A 15,925-nucleotide genomic window follows, 5' to 3' on the forward strand; every position below is an offset into this window, starting at 1 on the left:
CGTAAGTTTACTGAGTCTCAGGGAGGACCGGCGACCCAGCCAGGGTCACACAGTGAATAAGGGGAGGACTTGGTCTTCAAACTCAGGCCTGGGCGGGCTTAAGTCTGTTCCTGCCTCTGAACCATATACCCGAGGCTCACCACTCTGAACTTCTGTCTCCTCCTCTGAGGGTTGTTGGGGGCCCTAAGATTGGCTGGCCTTAATTCCTAGTTCCCTCCCACGCTTCTCGCTCGCTCCCCCCTCTACCTCTTGTGACATTTCTGGGCCTCAGTTTCTCTCACAGCTCTCAACTGGGTGTTCCAATCACCAGTTTGCTGAAGCCACGCCCCCATTGGACAACTTCTAGAAGTGAACCAGGGTAATTAGGTGATTAGGTGTTTCATAGGTATCATCGCTGCGTGGAGAAGGGCCACGCCTTCTATTTTGAATTCTTACTATCCTGCCTACGAAATTTTCCTTGTTAACGTGGGTCTGGCTGGCTGCTCCTACACACCGTCCTGACTGCCCACCCACACGGCACTGAGGAGGCAGGGAGTCCAGCCTTGGCATGGCAGGTGAGTGGGCAGGGGCTTAGGGCCTCTGGGCTCGAGGGCCCCCAAGCGGAGCTTTGAGAAAAGGGGTGTCCTTATCTCAAGAGCACAACTTGGATCATTGATTCTTAGGATGTTAGAGAATGGGGGCCCACAGCTGGAAGGAGAGGGTGCCAGACTCAAGTGCTTCCTTCTGGGCTCGGGGCCAGGCCTTTTCCATAGGCCTGGCTGGGTGGAGGAGGTGGGAGCAGACAAGGAAGCGGAGAGGAGCCGGGGTCTTCTCACGCGCGTGACGTGGATCCAAAAATGTTTCTGGGCAGAGCTGGGGCTTGTGGGCTGGGTGGGAAGGGGAAAGGTCCAAGGCTGCATTGTCCCGTAACTGCCAGCCCAAGGACCATGCTTGGAGGCAAGCAGAGCTCTATCTGAGGAAGTGAAAAGAGACTTTGCCCCTGCTGCCTCAGTTTTCTCTTCTGTAAAATGGGCGTTATAGTACAAATTATCTCATAGGCCTGGGGTGAGGATGAGACTAAGTATGTTGTGCTCCACAGAGCAGCTCATGTGGGGCTTTGTAAACTGTAGACTCAGAAAATGTGCCCCCCCGCAAGGTCCCCTTACAGGAAGCAGCAAACTACCACCCTGCGCCCCACCCCCCACCCCCAGACACGCAAACACACACACCCCAGGAACCTGCCCATTAGCCAACAATCTTATGTTTCATTCCTACCATGTGCCAGATTCGGGGTTCCAGTGTGACCATACCTGCAGGGGAGGGGTCCTGAATTCCTAAGGCCTTAAAGAGTGTTTCTAATTCTGTGTCTGTTATTTTCAATTGTTCCATGTCATGTGATAATTCTATGCGTCAAATCTTGTTTACTTTTTGACTTTCAAACGCAGGAGGTTTAACTTCCTTGCCACATTTTAGCTGCTTCTTCCTGTTTTCCCCCTGGCAGTTGATGACACTGAAGGGCATCCTGGGCTCTTCTGGCTCCTGGGATGGCTCTGCTCCCCTGAGGACCAGGCCAACTCCTGTTGGAAACAGGGCTGCCTGTTTTGGGAGCTGGGGTCTCTTCTCTCCTCTTAGCCTGGTTCGGAGAGGATCGATTTTGGTTGCTTCAGGATCTGCTTTGTGGAGCTCACCTAGGGAGACCCTCTTCTCTCAGTGCTTGATACACCACCAGTCTTCGACTTGACAGTACCAGGTCTAATCCCCAAGAAAGATTCCTAGGCATGAGATGGGCAATGGAGGCTCCAATCTTGGGTCTGTTACTAACTTGCTGGTGGCTATTCCTCTTCCTGAGCTTCAGTTTCTCCATCTATAAAGTGTCAGCATTGGACCCATCATGCCTAGCCTATAATTCAATTATTTGTTGGATTAAATTCAATCCCCAGGTCTTCTGCATCCTCTTGGCTTCTTGGGAGAACCTGCTCTCCAGAGCAGTAGGCCAGACCTCCAGTGCTTCTTATGCATGGACAGGTGAAAGCCCAGGTGCTGGGTGGAGGCAGGGGCCAGAGCCTGCTCCTCCTCCCCCAGCACTGCCCATGGCTGACATCACTAGTTGACCCACAGCTCTTTCCTATAGAGCCTGGACATGGCGCCAGGGTTCTCCTCAATGTAATTCTTCAAGGAGCCCTTGCCAGTTGATGCGTGTCAGCAAATGAGATGAGACCCATTTGTCCTTGTTGCTTCTCAGAAAGTCTAAGAATTGAGCAGAACACTCTGTAGAGTTGGCCCTGGCTGGGAACTCAGGTTGGAATTGATGGGCTCCTGCCTACTAGCGAGAGAGAATAGCAGCTTCCGCAATGAACGGAAGGAAAGGGAGATTGGGCAGTGGCCCCAGGAAAGCCCTAGGCAACTCCCCAATTAATATTTTGCAATGGAAATCAGGTGTCCAGGATGTACACTAAGGAGAAGGTCATAATGGGACCCATTAAAAACCGATTATGCTGAGTCTAGAGTCAGGGAGGTGTCACTGGTTTGGGTAGAGCTTCATGGGCTCCACCTCACTGGGTGCCAACCCCAGACAGAGATTTGGTGAGGGAAGTATCATTCAGCTCTCTGCTATCAGGCAGGAGATGAACAGCTGAGACAGGCTGGGGGAGAGGGCAAGGGATGGCATTGGGTGGGTGAGAAGCAATCTTCTGTGCATATACCCTTCCCTCCAAATAGGACTCTTTCTTAGACCAGACCCTGGAGCCAGCTGGTGAGCTAGTGAGCTGGAGAGAAGATCAGGTTGCCAAGGATGGGCATGGTGGGCAGGCCAGACTGTGAGGGACCTTGAATGCCAGGGTAGTGGTCATGGATTTGAGGGTTCTTGATCAGAGAAAGGACAAGCTGACCCTCATGCAATAGGAAAGATCCCATCCTCTCTATGAACCTCAGTTTCTCCATAGTAGCAAGATGGATTGAATATGATGAGCTGGAAAATGTTCTTGCTGTTGGGCCATGCAGTCATTCAAGCAAAAGGTGTGTAAGAATTGAGGAGGGAAAGATAGAAAAACACCCTTCCATTGAGCTTCTATCTGGGAACCCAGCAGTGAGCCAAGTACTTTCTAAGTGAGGAGACCATTCACCCTTGTATAAACCTGTTGCCTTAGCATGTTCATTCATAGCTTCCCCCTTCACTCTTCAAACTTCCTGGTTTAGGTGATGCATTTTATCATTACACTGTTTATAACCATTCCCTTGCTTAGTCCTCCCCCAAATCCCATGAGAAAGGCCAGTTTCCAGGGAAGGAAATCTGAACCTCTGAGAGGTCCCATAACTTGTCCAGGACCCCGCAGACAACAGCTAAAAGATTTAGGATGATATGAACTGGAAGTGCACTGGAATGGCGGCCCAGAGGTCCTATAAAAATACTAATTGTAATATAATATTAAGAACACTCACATTTACTGAGTATGTAACAGATATTGTTCTAAGTACTCTAGGTAAGTTATTTTGTTCAGTCCTAACCACGCGAGGAGCCAGGTCCCCTCAACACCCCCATTTTCACCAGGAGACTGAGGTTCAAAGAGGCCAGTCACCCTCCTAAGGCCACACAGCCAACAAGGGGCAAAACCTGGGTCTGAGCACGGTGTGTGCCTGCGACCCCGGGGCTCCCGATGGCTGTGCAGAGAGGGAAGGATGTCGGCCTCTGCAGGGAGGGAGGCGGGGGGAGGAGGCAAGGCGGCCACGAGACTTCGGGATGACTGGGTAGATGGAGGAAGGGGTGAGAACGGCCACACTCCCCCCGCATCCCTTCCTCCCTGTGCCTGGTGGGTGCAGCCTCTGACCTGGGGGCCCTGAGCCTGGGGTCAGGGCTGGGGCTCACCCTGCATATCCCTGCAGTGAAGGCCCAAGCGCTGACCACTTGTCCTCCATCCTGTCCTCACAGCCTTGCTATCCACTGGGGGTGTGTGGGGAGTACCAGCATCCAGCCCATCCATCCCAGGGGCAGGGTGACAACCCTCACATCAACTCACTGTTGGGCGTGGGGGTGGGAGAGGGTGCTAAGAGGAGACCTGGAGGCATCAGAGGCACTTACTCTGGTCACACAGACTATCCAGATTGTAAGAGCCCTTCTAGACCATTCTACAGAAAATGAGGCCTGGCGAGAGGAAGTGACCTACCCCAGGTCACACACGAGCTGGTAACAAGTCAGTGGCCGGGGCCGAGGCTCAGTGTCCAGGGAGAGGCTCATACACCACCCCTTCCTCCTGCCCCGTGGCTTTGTGGAAGGGAGGAAGGGCAGGTTTTGGAATGCGACAGTTTGAGGAGAGGGATTATGGGGTGGGCGGGGAGGCTGTGAAGGTTTGGCAGCCGGGAGGAGGCCGGGGCATGGCCAGCAATGGGTGTGGGCAGTGACCTCAGGGTGGGTCCGGGAAGCTAGCGAGCATTTCCCTTCACACACCCTCCTGCCAAGAGACAGGGATGGTCATTCATTCTTTCAACCAACGTTGGTTGAGCGTCTCCTGGGCCCTGGACCCTGCGCTCTGAGCCAGGCTCTAGCAACCCTGAGAGAACGAGACCCCTCACAGAGACCCCTGCAGTGGAGGAGAGAGATGTGCAAATGAAGAGCTACAGCACAGCATCCTGGATGACTGCTTAGGGACAAAGGTCTTAATCTCAGATGGAAGAATGGAGCTGAGCACTTGGAGGAGGTGAGGTCTGGTTTACTTTGACAAAGATCCAGAAAAACCAACCGTGTGCACATCCATCTCCCAGCCTTGGGCTGCTCGACACCTGGGAGCTGCTCGCCTTTGCAAAACAGCCTTCCGCTTCCCTATGAGGGCTGGAGGGGAGAGTGGTTAGGGCAGAAATGAGCTGTGATCTCCAGAACAGATGCCTTCACCCTGCAGAATCCTGGACCCCAGACCTAACCTTCATCCTGCAAATGCTAAGTCATGGAGTGAGATGCTGGCAAGTGTAGATGACTTAGATCACCAAAGAAACAGCCCCAGAGGCAGACCACACAGGGACCAGAGCAGCCTCCTAGGTGATGGGGTAGGGGCAGAGTTGAGGGTAGGAGGTTGCAATTTCTCAGTACTTTCTCTGCAAAACCACCACAGAGCAAACGGAAGATGTATCCTATGGGGGTAATGGAGAGCTAGAGCACGGATGAATGGGGGGAATGGAAGCTGCAAGAAGAAAGACCTTGGTTCAGCAGAAAGAAGGACTTTCTAACATATGGGGAGTAGATGAGCTGCTTCTCAGGGGTGTATAAGTTTTGGGGAGTATGATAAAGCACCCCCCCAAGAACTTACCTAGGGAATATGACTGTGGGGAGAAAGTTGTGAGAGATTCAGGGATAACAATGATAATCACTGAATTATCACAGGACAGTTTTGACTCAGCCAACTCCTTCATGCCCTTCTGTGGTGAGGATGAAGACGCCTCAATGCGGTGGGGAGTTGGGTTGGGGCTGTGACAAGGAATCCTCAGGGCTTGATCCCATGACCCAAGGTCCAGGAACCCTCCCCAAACCCCCCTTGTTCACTGCCCTGGAGCATACAGTGGTCAGATAATTACTACCCAATAACCTCATCCCCACTCCTGACTCATCCCCTAAAGAAACAACTGCATCCTGTTCCGGCCTGTCCCTGCATAGGTTGTGACTTGAGAAGGAGCAACGTGAATTTGTGGGCTACAAAATCAAGGTGTCTTCGGGCCAGAAGTCACCTTTTTCTCATCTCTGGGTCTCAGTTTCTATGACAGTAAAATGGAGACCTGGGACTCTAAGGATGCTTCCAGCTCTTCTGGTATTGTACTTGACAGTCCTATATATAAGGCAAATGGGCATTCCTGCCTGTGTTTTCAGACTAACCAGAGGCCACCTGAGTTCAAAGTCCAGGGCCTTGAATGGTCTGATCCTCTCCACACAGGATAACTTGATGTATAAGCTTCAGTTCTACCTTGAAATGTCAGGATTGGCAAGTCCAAGGGTAACATGCCCCGGCCCTCTTGTTCTGGACCCCGCCACACAGGGGCGCCCCCCATAGTCCTTGTTTACTCACTACAGCATGGGCCAAGTGAGCTCCTGAGTTTGGGATGCAAGGTTTCAACTGTAGAAGTTTCCACTCATATGCTCAGTCATTTTTCCCAAATCATGATTCTAGGCCAGGCTAGAATTCGCTTTTTCCATGAATTCATTCCATAGCCTCAGTCCAGACTTCTGATGAGTGGAGCCCCGTTAGGAGGCCTTGCAGACATCTTTACTGACGAGAGATGTCAGTAGCTTGGTCCCAGCGGGTAAGTGGTGGAGATCAAGACCACGTGGATGGACTTGGGCCATGTTTTAGAGGTGGAGCCATTTGCACTTGATGGTGGATTGGACAAAGAAGGGGAGTATCCTAAATATAGGGCAGCCTAAGGCTGGGAGGGAGAAACAGAAGCTTGGAGTGAGGATTCCACTCTCTCCCTACCCTGCAGAGTTTTCTTAAAACATTCTGGGGTAAGAAAAACAAGTTACCCTTCCTGAGAAGGCTTGAGACCCTACAAGGCTTGAGGTCACAAATATGATGATCAGGAATTGACTGGGTTGAAGGGAAATAAAGAACATGAGACTGGGGTCAGGTGTGTGACCAGTGGTGGGTGATCTCCAGATGGTGGGCGCTCTACCAGCCTGGGTCCCAGACTGAGGATGATGAGGACAGATTAGCCCACCTGCCTGCAGCACAGTGGAGATATAGCATTATTATGTGACATAATAGTCCTTTGGGTGTAAACCACACACCCCAAGGCGAGGTCAGGCAACACAGTACTGAAATCTCTAGCCAGAGTAATTAGGCAATAAAAAGAAATGAAGTAATCCAAATTGGAAAAAAAGTAAAACTTTTCTATTTGCAGATGACATGATCCTATATATAGGAAATCCTGAAAAATCAACAACAAATTTACTTTACAGCTAATAAAAAAAGTTCAGCAAAGTGGCAGGGCACAAGATCAACATGCAAAAATCAGGAGTGTTTCTATACACTATTAATGAACAAACTGAAAAAGATTTTTTTTAATCCATTTATGTGGGGTAGCTGATGGCTGGTTAGCTGATGGCTGGGGGTAAGGGGCTGTACTGAGTCAGTCACACAGGCACACAGCACGCGACTCAGGAGACAACCCTCGGGGGAAAATGGAAGGCGTCTGCTTTATTCAGGAAGTGCACAGACTTATATAGGCTGGGAAGCATGCAGGGACACATGTCGGGCTGGGATTGGTGGTCGTTGTTGCTAGGCTGGAGGGCAGATTACCGGAATTGGTCACTGTTGTTGCTAGGGTGGAGGGCAGATTTCAGGTTAGCCATTTCGTGTTGCCTTGCGTCAGCCGCGGCAGCCATGTCAGCGATGTTTTATGGCTTCTCCAACAATAGCGATATTTTATGGCTTCTCCAACACATTTATAATAGCAACTAAAAGAATCAAATATCTAGGAATAAATCTAACCAAGGTTGCAAAGGACTTGTACACATAAAACTACAAAACATTGCTAAAAGAAATCAAAGATAACCTAAATAAATAGAAGGACATTCCATGTTCATGGATTGGAAGACTAAATATTATTAAGATGTCAATTCTCCCCCAAACAATTTACAGATTCAATGTAATTCCAACCAAAATTCTAACAGCTTTATTTGCAGAAATGGAAAAGCCAATTATCACATTTATATAGTCAAAATTATCTTGAAAAAGAACCAAATTGGAAGACATACTACCCAATTTTAAACTCATTATGACGCTACAGTAATCAGAGACAGCATGGGACTGGCACAAGGACAGATATATAAACCAATGGAATTAAATTCAGTGTTCAGAAATAAAGCTTCATTTCTATGGCCAATTGATTTTTGTCAAGGATGTCAAGTCCACTCAATGGGGAAAGAATAGTCTCTTCAACAAATCGTTCTGGGAAACTGGATATGCAAAAGAATGAAACTGGACCCTTACTTCACATCATATTCAAAAATTAACTCAAAATGGATCAAAGACCTAAATAAAAGAGCCAAAACTATAAAACTCCTAGAAGACAACAGAGAAGCATCTTCAGGACTTTTGCGTTGGGCAAAGTTTCTTAGAGTTTACACCAAAAGCACAAACAACACAAAAAAATGGGGAAATGGGACTTCAACAAGATTTAAAACTTTTGTGCATCAAAGGACTTCATCATGAAAGTAAAAAGACAACCTACACAATGCGAGAAAATATTTGGAAACCACATATTTGTTAACGGCTTAATATTCAGAATATACAAAGAAATCCTACAACTTAACAACAAAAGACAAACAACTCAAGTGAAAAAACAGACAAAAGACTTGAATAGACAGTTCCCCAAAGAAATACACAAATGGCCAAACGAACATGAAAAGATGCTCACATCATTAGCCATTAGGGAAATGCAAATCAAAACCACAATGAGACAATATTTCACACCCACCAGAATGGCTACTATCAGAAAGAATGAGGGGGTGGGAATGTTCAGTGGTAGAATTTGTATCCGCCATGCGGGAGACCCGGGTTCAATTCCCAGCTCATTCACTTCCCAAACAAAGAAACCGACAAAAACCAACCAACAAACAAAAATGCAACAAAATGGTGCTGCAATAACAGGCTACTCACATGGAAAAAGAATGAAATGTGATTCCACCATACGGCATACAAAAAAAAAAAAAAGAATGAAAAATAACAAGTGTGGGAGAGAACGTGGAGAAATAGGAACATTTGCTGATTGTTGGTGGGAATGTAAAACGGTGCACTTGCTGTGGAAAACAGTTTGGTAGTTCCTCAGAAAGTCAAGTATGGAATTACTATATGACCAGGCAATCCCACTACTAGGTATATACCCAAAAAAATGGAAAGCAGGGACTCGAACAGATATTTTCACACCAGTGTTCATAGCAGCATTACCCACAATTGCCAAAAGATGGCAGCAACCCCATTTTCCATCAACAAATTAATGCATAAACAAAGTGTGTATATATATGCAATGCAATATGATTCTGCCGTACAAAAGGAACAAAATTCTGTTACATGCTACTATGTGGACAAACCTTGAAGATATCATGTTGAATGAAATAAGCCAGACACAAAAGGCCAAGAACTGCATGATCTCACTGATGTGAAATAATTAAAATGAGCAAATTCATAGAGTCAGAAACTACACTACAGTTACAAAGGGCTGAGACAGAGATAGGGGAACGAGGAGTTAGTGCTTAATTGGTACAGAATTTCTATTTGGTGTGATGGGAAAGTTTTAGTCATGGATGGTGGTAACGGTAGCACACATTGTGAATTTAATTAAATCACTGAATGATGTATTTGAATGTGGTTACAAGGGGAAATTTTAGGTTGTAGATATGTTACTAGAATAAAAAACTAAATAAAAAACAATAGAACTGTACAATACAAACAGTGAGCCCTATTGTAAACTATGGGCTGTAGTTAATAGTATAATTATAAGAACATTGTTTCATTAAATGTAACGAAGTTACCATACTAATGGAAAACACAGAGGGAGCTCTTTTGGACATGTTCAGTTAGATTTGTGTAGGAGACTATCAAAGAGAGATTTCAACCTGATGATTGAATACATTGTCTGGAGTTGGAAGGATTGTAAAATCAGAGCGGCGAAATGAATCTGGATATAATATAATGAAATATAATATAATACTGGCAGCAGACCTTGGTCAAAACCAACCTCTTTTTATCAAAACCATCCAGAAATATTGAACTTCAAAAGGCAAGCACTTAGGGACATCATTATTTTCCTCCTTATATAAGATTTTCTTTACGTGCGTTTGCCTACCTCCTCCCCAGTTTTGTAAACCAACCAGGACTTTAAAGAGCTGCCTTTGCCAGGCCACAAAGGGGGACAGGGGGGTGGCTTTTCCTACCAGCCTCTGAGCCAGGGTTTGTAGGTCGGAAAGAAGAGCTGAGTGCCACCATTGGAGATGGTCCTAAAGGCTTCTCCAGACTCGAGAATTTCATGATGATAAGTTCAGCAGGTATGGATTAATAATCACAAAGTTGGATGCAAAAGATATGTCACATTTTCTGTTACTATTTAAATCAAATTAAATCTAACTTCGAGTCATGATCCCACCAGGCTTTTCAGATAATTCCATCTCAGTTACTCCACGGGGCTCCCAGCTACAGTTATCTATTGCTGTGTAACAAACCACCCCCAACACACAGCGGCTTAAAAACAACATTCATTCTTTCATCACACACCCGCCTTGGGCAGAGCTCAGCAGGGACCACTTGTCTGCCCCATGTGGTGTCAGCACCAAAGCTTGACCCGAGGCTTCCGTGACAGGTTGGCTGTCAAGGCTGCTGCTGGGGGTCGGCTGGGAGCTCGGCGGACCATGGGCTAGAGGCCTTGGTGTCGCGGCTGGGTTCCAAGAACAAGAGAGAACCAGGCAGAAGCTGTGGCAACTTTTATTACCTAGCCTCGGAAGTGACAAAATGTCACTGTGCTTGAGTCACGAGCCCTCCTAGATTCCGCAAAGGAAATCCGTATCCCAATTTTTAGGGAGCAAAGTGTCAAAGTCATGCTGTAAGAAAAGTGTGTGGGGTGGGAGGGATTGTCAGGACCCTGTTTGGAAAATACAATCTGCACCCCACCTCCCAACCAGAAGGTCGTGCAAAGGTACTGGGGTCTTTAGAAAGCAAAACAATTGGGCCAGTGCTCTCAGGCCGCAACCCAGACAAGTTACTGCTCTGATGCCATGGGCTGGGCCCAGGCTGACTTTTAGTGCCTAGGACTGCTGGTTTTGCTTCCTGTGGGTTCCAAAATCAGGGTGGCTTAGTCTAGGGTCTGCAAACACAGACTCCGGGCTGGCTGTAATCCCACCTCCACCACTTACACTCAGGGTGACTCTACCCTACGGGCCGAGGGAACGGCCCAGGCAAAGGCCCCAAGACGAGCATGCCAGGCAGGCTCGAGGAATAAAAGTGAGGAGGTCATTGCAGCCAGACAGGCGGGAGGGAGAGGGAGAGAAACAGAAGATTCCAGAAAGACATTAAAGGGCCCAATCACAAAGGGCCTCATGGGATATTGCACAGACCTCGACTTCTGCTGAGTGAGATGAGCCACTGGAGAGCTTGAGTCAAGTGCTATGACCTTGGGTTTTAGCAGGAGCCCCCTGCCTGCCACGTTGAGAACGGATGGCCAAGGGTAGAAGCTGGGAGCCCAGGGAGCTGGAGACTGCATCTGGAAAGCGGGAATGGCTTGTTATGCAGCATCAACCTTTGAATATGTGCAAAGATTTTCTTATCATTAAGTTTATTATTACTATTCCAGACCTAGTCACTGATCGGACAAAGTTAGGAGCTCAAGGAGGGAGAAACTTTCTCAAAAGGGGAACGAATGGTCCTCTGGCCAGGAGGGGCCCTATGAAAGGCCTGGGGCAGGAAAATGCATGTGTAGGGCGTGGGGCAGGAGGATGGAGAGGCAGGGTCTAACACAACCAGAGCAAAGGAGAGAAGAGCTGGGAGGGGAGGGAAAGCAGCCAGATCCTGCAAGGTCCTTTGGCCAAGGCAAAGGAGTTTGCACAGATTCTAACAGGCAATGGGACATCCGGCAGAGGATTGGGAGCAGGTGTGTGAATAGATAGCGCTAATAGCTTTGCTTCCTAAAGCACCCCATCAGATGTCACTAATTAGTCCTCCACCCAGCACCACGTGATCTCTGCAAGGCACTCTTCCTGCCCCTGCTTAGAGCACGTCAGTGACTTCCCACGTCCTGAGGATAAAGGCCTGACCCCTCATCCCCTTCCAAGCCCTGGGGGTCTGGTCCCTGCGAGTTCCTCCAGCCTCACTGGCTTTCTCTCAGGGGTCCCCACACTCCCTCCCACCTTTGTCCACGCCAAGGCTCCTGCTTAGGGGCGGGTGGACAGCCCCCGCTCTCTGGACCTTTTCTCCCTGGCCCTTGCCCCTGGAGAACTTCGCAAAGCTTGCAGTCAGCCATTTGAGATCTATCTAATTTAGAGCTGACCTCCTCCGCTCACTGTCAACTCCCTGATGGCTGGACCGTGTCTATTTCACAGACTATTTCACATAGTCAGGCACCATAAATATTTATTGAATAATGAACCCTGAATAGACCAAGGGAGAAGACACTTGGGTTAAGGCTAGATATGTCATCCACATCTTCTCTCGTGACACCTCCCCATACAATTTAATACTCATTTTCAATGCCACCTCCTCCAGGAAGCTTTCCTTGTTGCCCTTCTGACCAGGTCAAGCCCGTCTGGCATATGTTCTTTCAGTTCCATGTTCTTTTCCTTGTCAGCATGTATCAAAATGGTAATTTGCTGTTTATAGGCATATCTGGAACATAATAACATGCATTAAGCTCTGTGTTCTGGGGGTGCAGTTATGCTCACAAGCACCCCACAAGGTGCCATTATTCCCATCCTACAGAGGGAGAAGCTGAGGTCCAGGGAGGTCACCTAGAAGGTGGGTGAGCCCCTAAACCCAGAGCAGCTGCACCCCAGAGGCTGTGCTCCCAGCCATTGTCTCTCCAGGGCAGACCCACCGCTGTCCTGTTCTCCCATAGAGCCCCGGGAAACAGGCATCAGCTCAGCCTGGAGATTATCTGTCATCAATAGTTGCTGGATGGCGTGACTGGGACGGCGAGCCAGGGGCTGGAGGAGAAACATACCCAGAGCGCGGCCTTCTCTCCCTGTCCCTTCCCCGCCCAGGGATCAAAGTCACCGAGGTGGACTGGCAGCGGCCGAGGAACGGGGCCGTCCACCACACGCAGGAGTACCCGGGCCCTGAGCTGGTGGTCCGCAGGGGACAGAGGTTCAGGCTCACGCTGCAGCTGAGCAGAGCGCTGGAGGCCGAGGAGACCCTCTTTTTCACGGTGGAGACGGGTAGGCGCGCCCCGCCCGGGCCCCTGCCGCTCGGCTGGCGGAGAGCCTTGCTCGTGGCCCCCGACCCGACCCGAGTGAGGCCCTGCTGTCATCAGTCTGGCCCCGAGGCCTCTGATGACAGCCTTCCAGGGCTAGTTGGAAGGTGCTGCCTGCAGGTGGTGGGACGGACAAGACGACCTCTCGGGAACCCCGGGAACCCCAGGAACTCTAGGGCGCTGGGAGGGCGTGGGAAATCCTCCCGCACTTTGGAAACTCAAGCTTAGCTTTCCACTTTAGGCTATTCAGGGCATAGGAGCCGCATCTCGCTCAGGGGATGGGCCGGGAGCCAGGACGGCTGGGCTGCTCCAGCTCCGCCTCGGGCCCTCTGTGCCGCAGCCAAAGCTCTTCCCCAACAGCCCACCCATCCAGGGGTGCACGTTGGACTTGCCAGCCCATCGCTTTTCCTCTGCTCGAGGGCTGGGTTTCCTTGGAGCCGCTGGATGCCGATTCCCTCTCCTCTCCGCCAGGCCCCCAGGCTTCCGAGGCCCTCCGTACCAAAGCCGTGTTCCAGACATCGGAGCCGGAGGTGGGCAGCGGCTGGGCAGTGGTGGAGGAGGCTCAGACGGGGAACACCCTGACCGTCAGCCTTGCCAGTCCTCCCGACGCGGTCATCGGCCGCTACCGGCTGAGTGCCAGGGCTTCCTCCCGCCGCAAACACAGCGACAGGAAGCTGGGCGCGTTCGTTCTCCTCTTCAACCCATGGTGCCCAGGTAGGAGCTGCTGGGTCCAAGGCTGTCCTCAGAGACGGGCCTGACCTGGGTGGGGCGGGCACTGGGCAGAGGCACCAGGTGCTACCAAGAAGCCCAGGCCAGAGGGGCAGGAACCAGGGGGTTTCTTGGGTGCAGAAATTGACATGAGGGGGGCCTGATGGGCAGGAGAACGCAGGGGAGGGCAGGGGCCTGGGTTGGGGCTCAGGCAGGCCTTGGTCTACCCCAGCTCTGATAAGTCACTTCTGAGTCTCAGTTTCCTCATCTGTGATAATGGGAACAATAACGGTGCCTCCCTCTTAGGATAAGAATTCGTAGAGCTAATGCTTGCAATCTGCAAGGCCTCGGTAAAGGATAGCCAGGCCCGGTATTCTTAGTAATGCTTAAGAAATATGAGGCTGCCGTGGACATCAAAGCGGGTCACCCAAAGGTATCTGGACTCATAAAATCCTTCAGTCTTGGTCTGGGTGGGGATTGGACCCTGCCTGCTGGAAGACCAGCCGTGATGGATGGGGTTAGATGTCAGGGGCCGGGCAGGGAGGCAGCGAGGAAGCCCAGCGAGCCCCTCTCACCCGCCACTGCCCACTTCAGCCTCCAAGCACTGTCCTGCCGCTGACCCCCGCCCTGCCTCCCTCCCGCCATGGCCCCAGCCCACCAGGGCCTAAATGATTACTTTTCAGAGGACGACGTGTTTCTGGCCTCGGAGGAAGAGAGACAGGAGTACGTGCTCAGCGACAGCGGGGTCATCTTCCGGGGCGTGGAGAAGCACATCCGAGCCCAAGGCTGGAACTATGGGCAGGTCTCCAGGGGCCCGTCGGGGCATGGGGGCTGGGCCATGCGCAGAGCCAGCCCCGGAGCCTTCCTGTCCGCCCACTCCCCCCCAGGCAGGGCAAACCGAGCTGGTTCTTAGAGCAAATCCATCCATTCATTCATCTGTTCACTGTGCCGGGGCCTGTAACTGGGTCCTTAGGAAGGGGATGTGCTTTGGACACAGTATGGAAACAGAGAGGGTCAGTTCTCTTGCAGAAGGATAAACAGCACAGATCAGTGCTTCTCAGATTTTGTTGTACATCAAAAGCACACAGAGGGCTTAGTAACACACGCACTCCCAGAGTTTGTGATGCAGCAGATGTGGTGGGGCCTAAGGACTTGCCTTTCTAACAAGTTCCCAGGTGGCTGCTGATGTCACGGGTCTGGGACCACACTTTAAGAGCGATTGATCCTGATAAATAGTTACAATGCAAAAAAAAAAGCCGGGGGGGGGGCATCAGAGAAGTCAATGTGGCAGTAATGGAGCAAAGGGAGTTCAGACGCAGGTGAAAGAAAATCCCACCTTGGGGACCAAGGAAGCCTGCATGATACGGGGAGGTGGGTCTCCAAGGTTGGGCAGGATCAGGTCACGGGGATGTGGGCAGTGTAGCAGCCATCTGAGGGTCTGCTGAGCTCTGCCCACCTGAGCTCCAGGGCCCAACACGGAGGGAGGCTGGACAGGTAGGTTAAGACCAGCCCCGCCGCAGGACTTAGAACGTGAGGCTGAGAAGTTCAGAGGTTGCACGCATTTGGCTGGCGTTCAGGGGCTGGGAAGGGATGACATACTGGAGTTTAGGGTCCATCTATGGCATAACCCTGATTGTACCCGCTGATGGTTGCTGGGTGAGAAAGTGAGCCCAGGTATCCTAATTCTTATGTAGAAGTCCTCCCATTTGTTAAACATCATCAGCTAACTCAAACTTACTTGAAAACATCATGTAGACCAAGTGAGCATGTCAAGGAGGTAGACATGGCTTGAGAGCCGCCAGTATTTGTGACTTTACTGTGGGGAATGGGGAGCCACGGGGGGTTACTGAATAGGGGAGGGCCATGATAAAGGTTGAGCCTCTGGTTCCCAGACTTTTTGAAAAAGAGTCTCTGAGACTTGGTGATACCCTTGGGGAGTGAGATTAGGGTGAGCCCCTCCACGCAGACTTGAGTGATTGAGGGGGCGAGGGTCCAGGTGGATTCTGGAATACGCCTCTAAGCACACCTCTCTGGCAGCAGTTTGAGGATGATATCCTGAACATCTGCCTCGCCATTCTGGACCGAAACCCCAGTTACCAGGACAACCCAGCCACCGATGTGTCCCACCGCCACGACCCCATCTACGTCAGCAGGGTCATCAGTGCCATGGTGAGGAGCCCCTGCCACCCTGGGGGACCCCTAGCCAATCCCACAGCCACACACTATGGTCCTTCCCATGTCACCCCTCTTTTTGATTCTCTACTGCTACGTAACCAACTACCCCCAAACTCGGTGGTATAAAAAAGCC

At 50.5% G+C, this 15,925-nt stretch overlaps 1 protein-coding gene across 1 annotated transcript in view; it reads left to right on the forward strand.

The window, feature by feature from the left end:
* Nucleotides 1-323: 323 nt before the first annotated feature.
* Nucleotides 324-15,925, forward strand: part of TGM6 (transglutaminase 6) — a 33,927-nt gene continuing 18,325 nt past the window's right edge. Inside the window, exons 1-5 of the mRNA XM_077112303.1 lie at nt 324-554; nt 12,701-12,874; nt 13,381-13,623; nt 14,301-14,419; nt 15,658-15,786. Coding sequence (XP_076968418.1) covers nt 548-554; nt 12,701-12,874; nt 13,381-13,623; nt 14,301-14,419; nt 15,658-15,786 — 672 coding nt within the window. The 5' untranslated portion in view covers nt 324-547. The remainder of the gene's footprint in view (nt 555-12,700; nt 12,875-13,380; nt 13,624-14,300; nt 14,420-15,657; nt 15,787-15,925) is intronic.

Source organism: Tamandua tetradactyla, chromosome 1 (assembly GCF_023851605.1).
Source record: "Tamandua tetradactyla isolate mTamTet1 chromosome 1, mTamTet1.pri, whole genome shotgun sequence".
NCBI classification, from domain to species: Eukaryota; Metazoa; Chordata; class Mammalia; order Pilosa; family Myrmecophagidae; genus Tamandua; species Tamandua tetradactyla.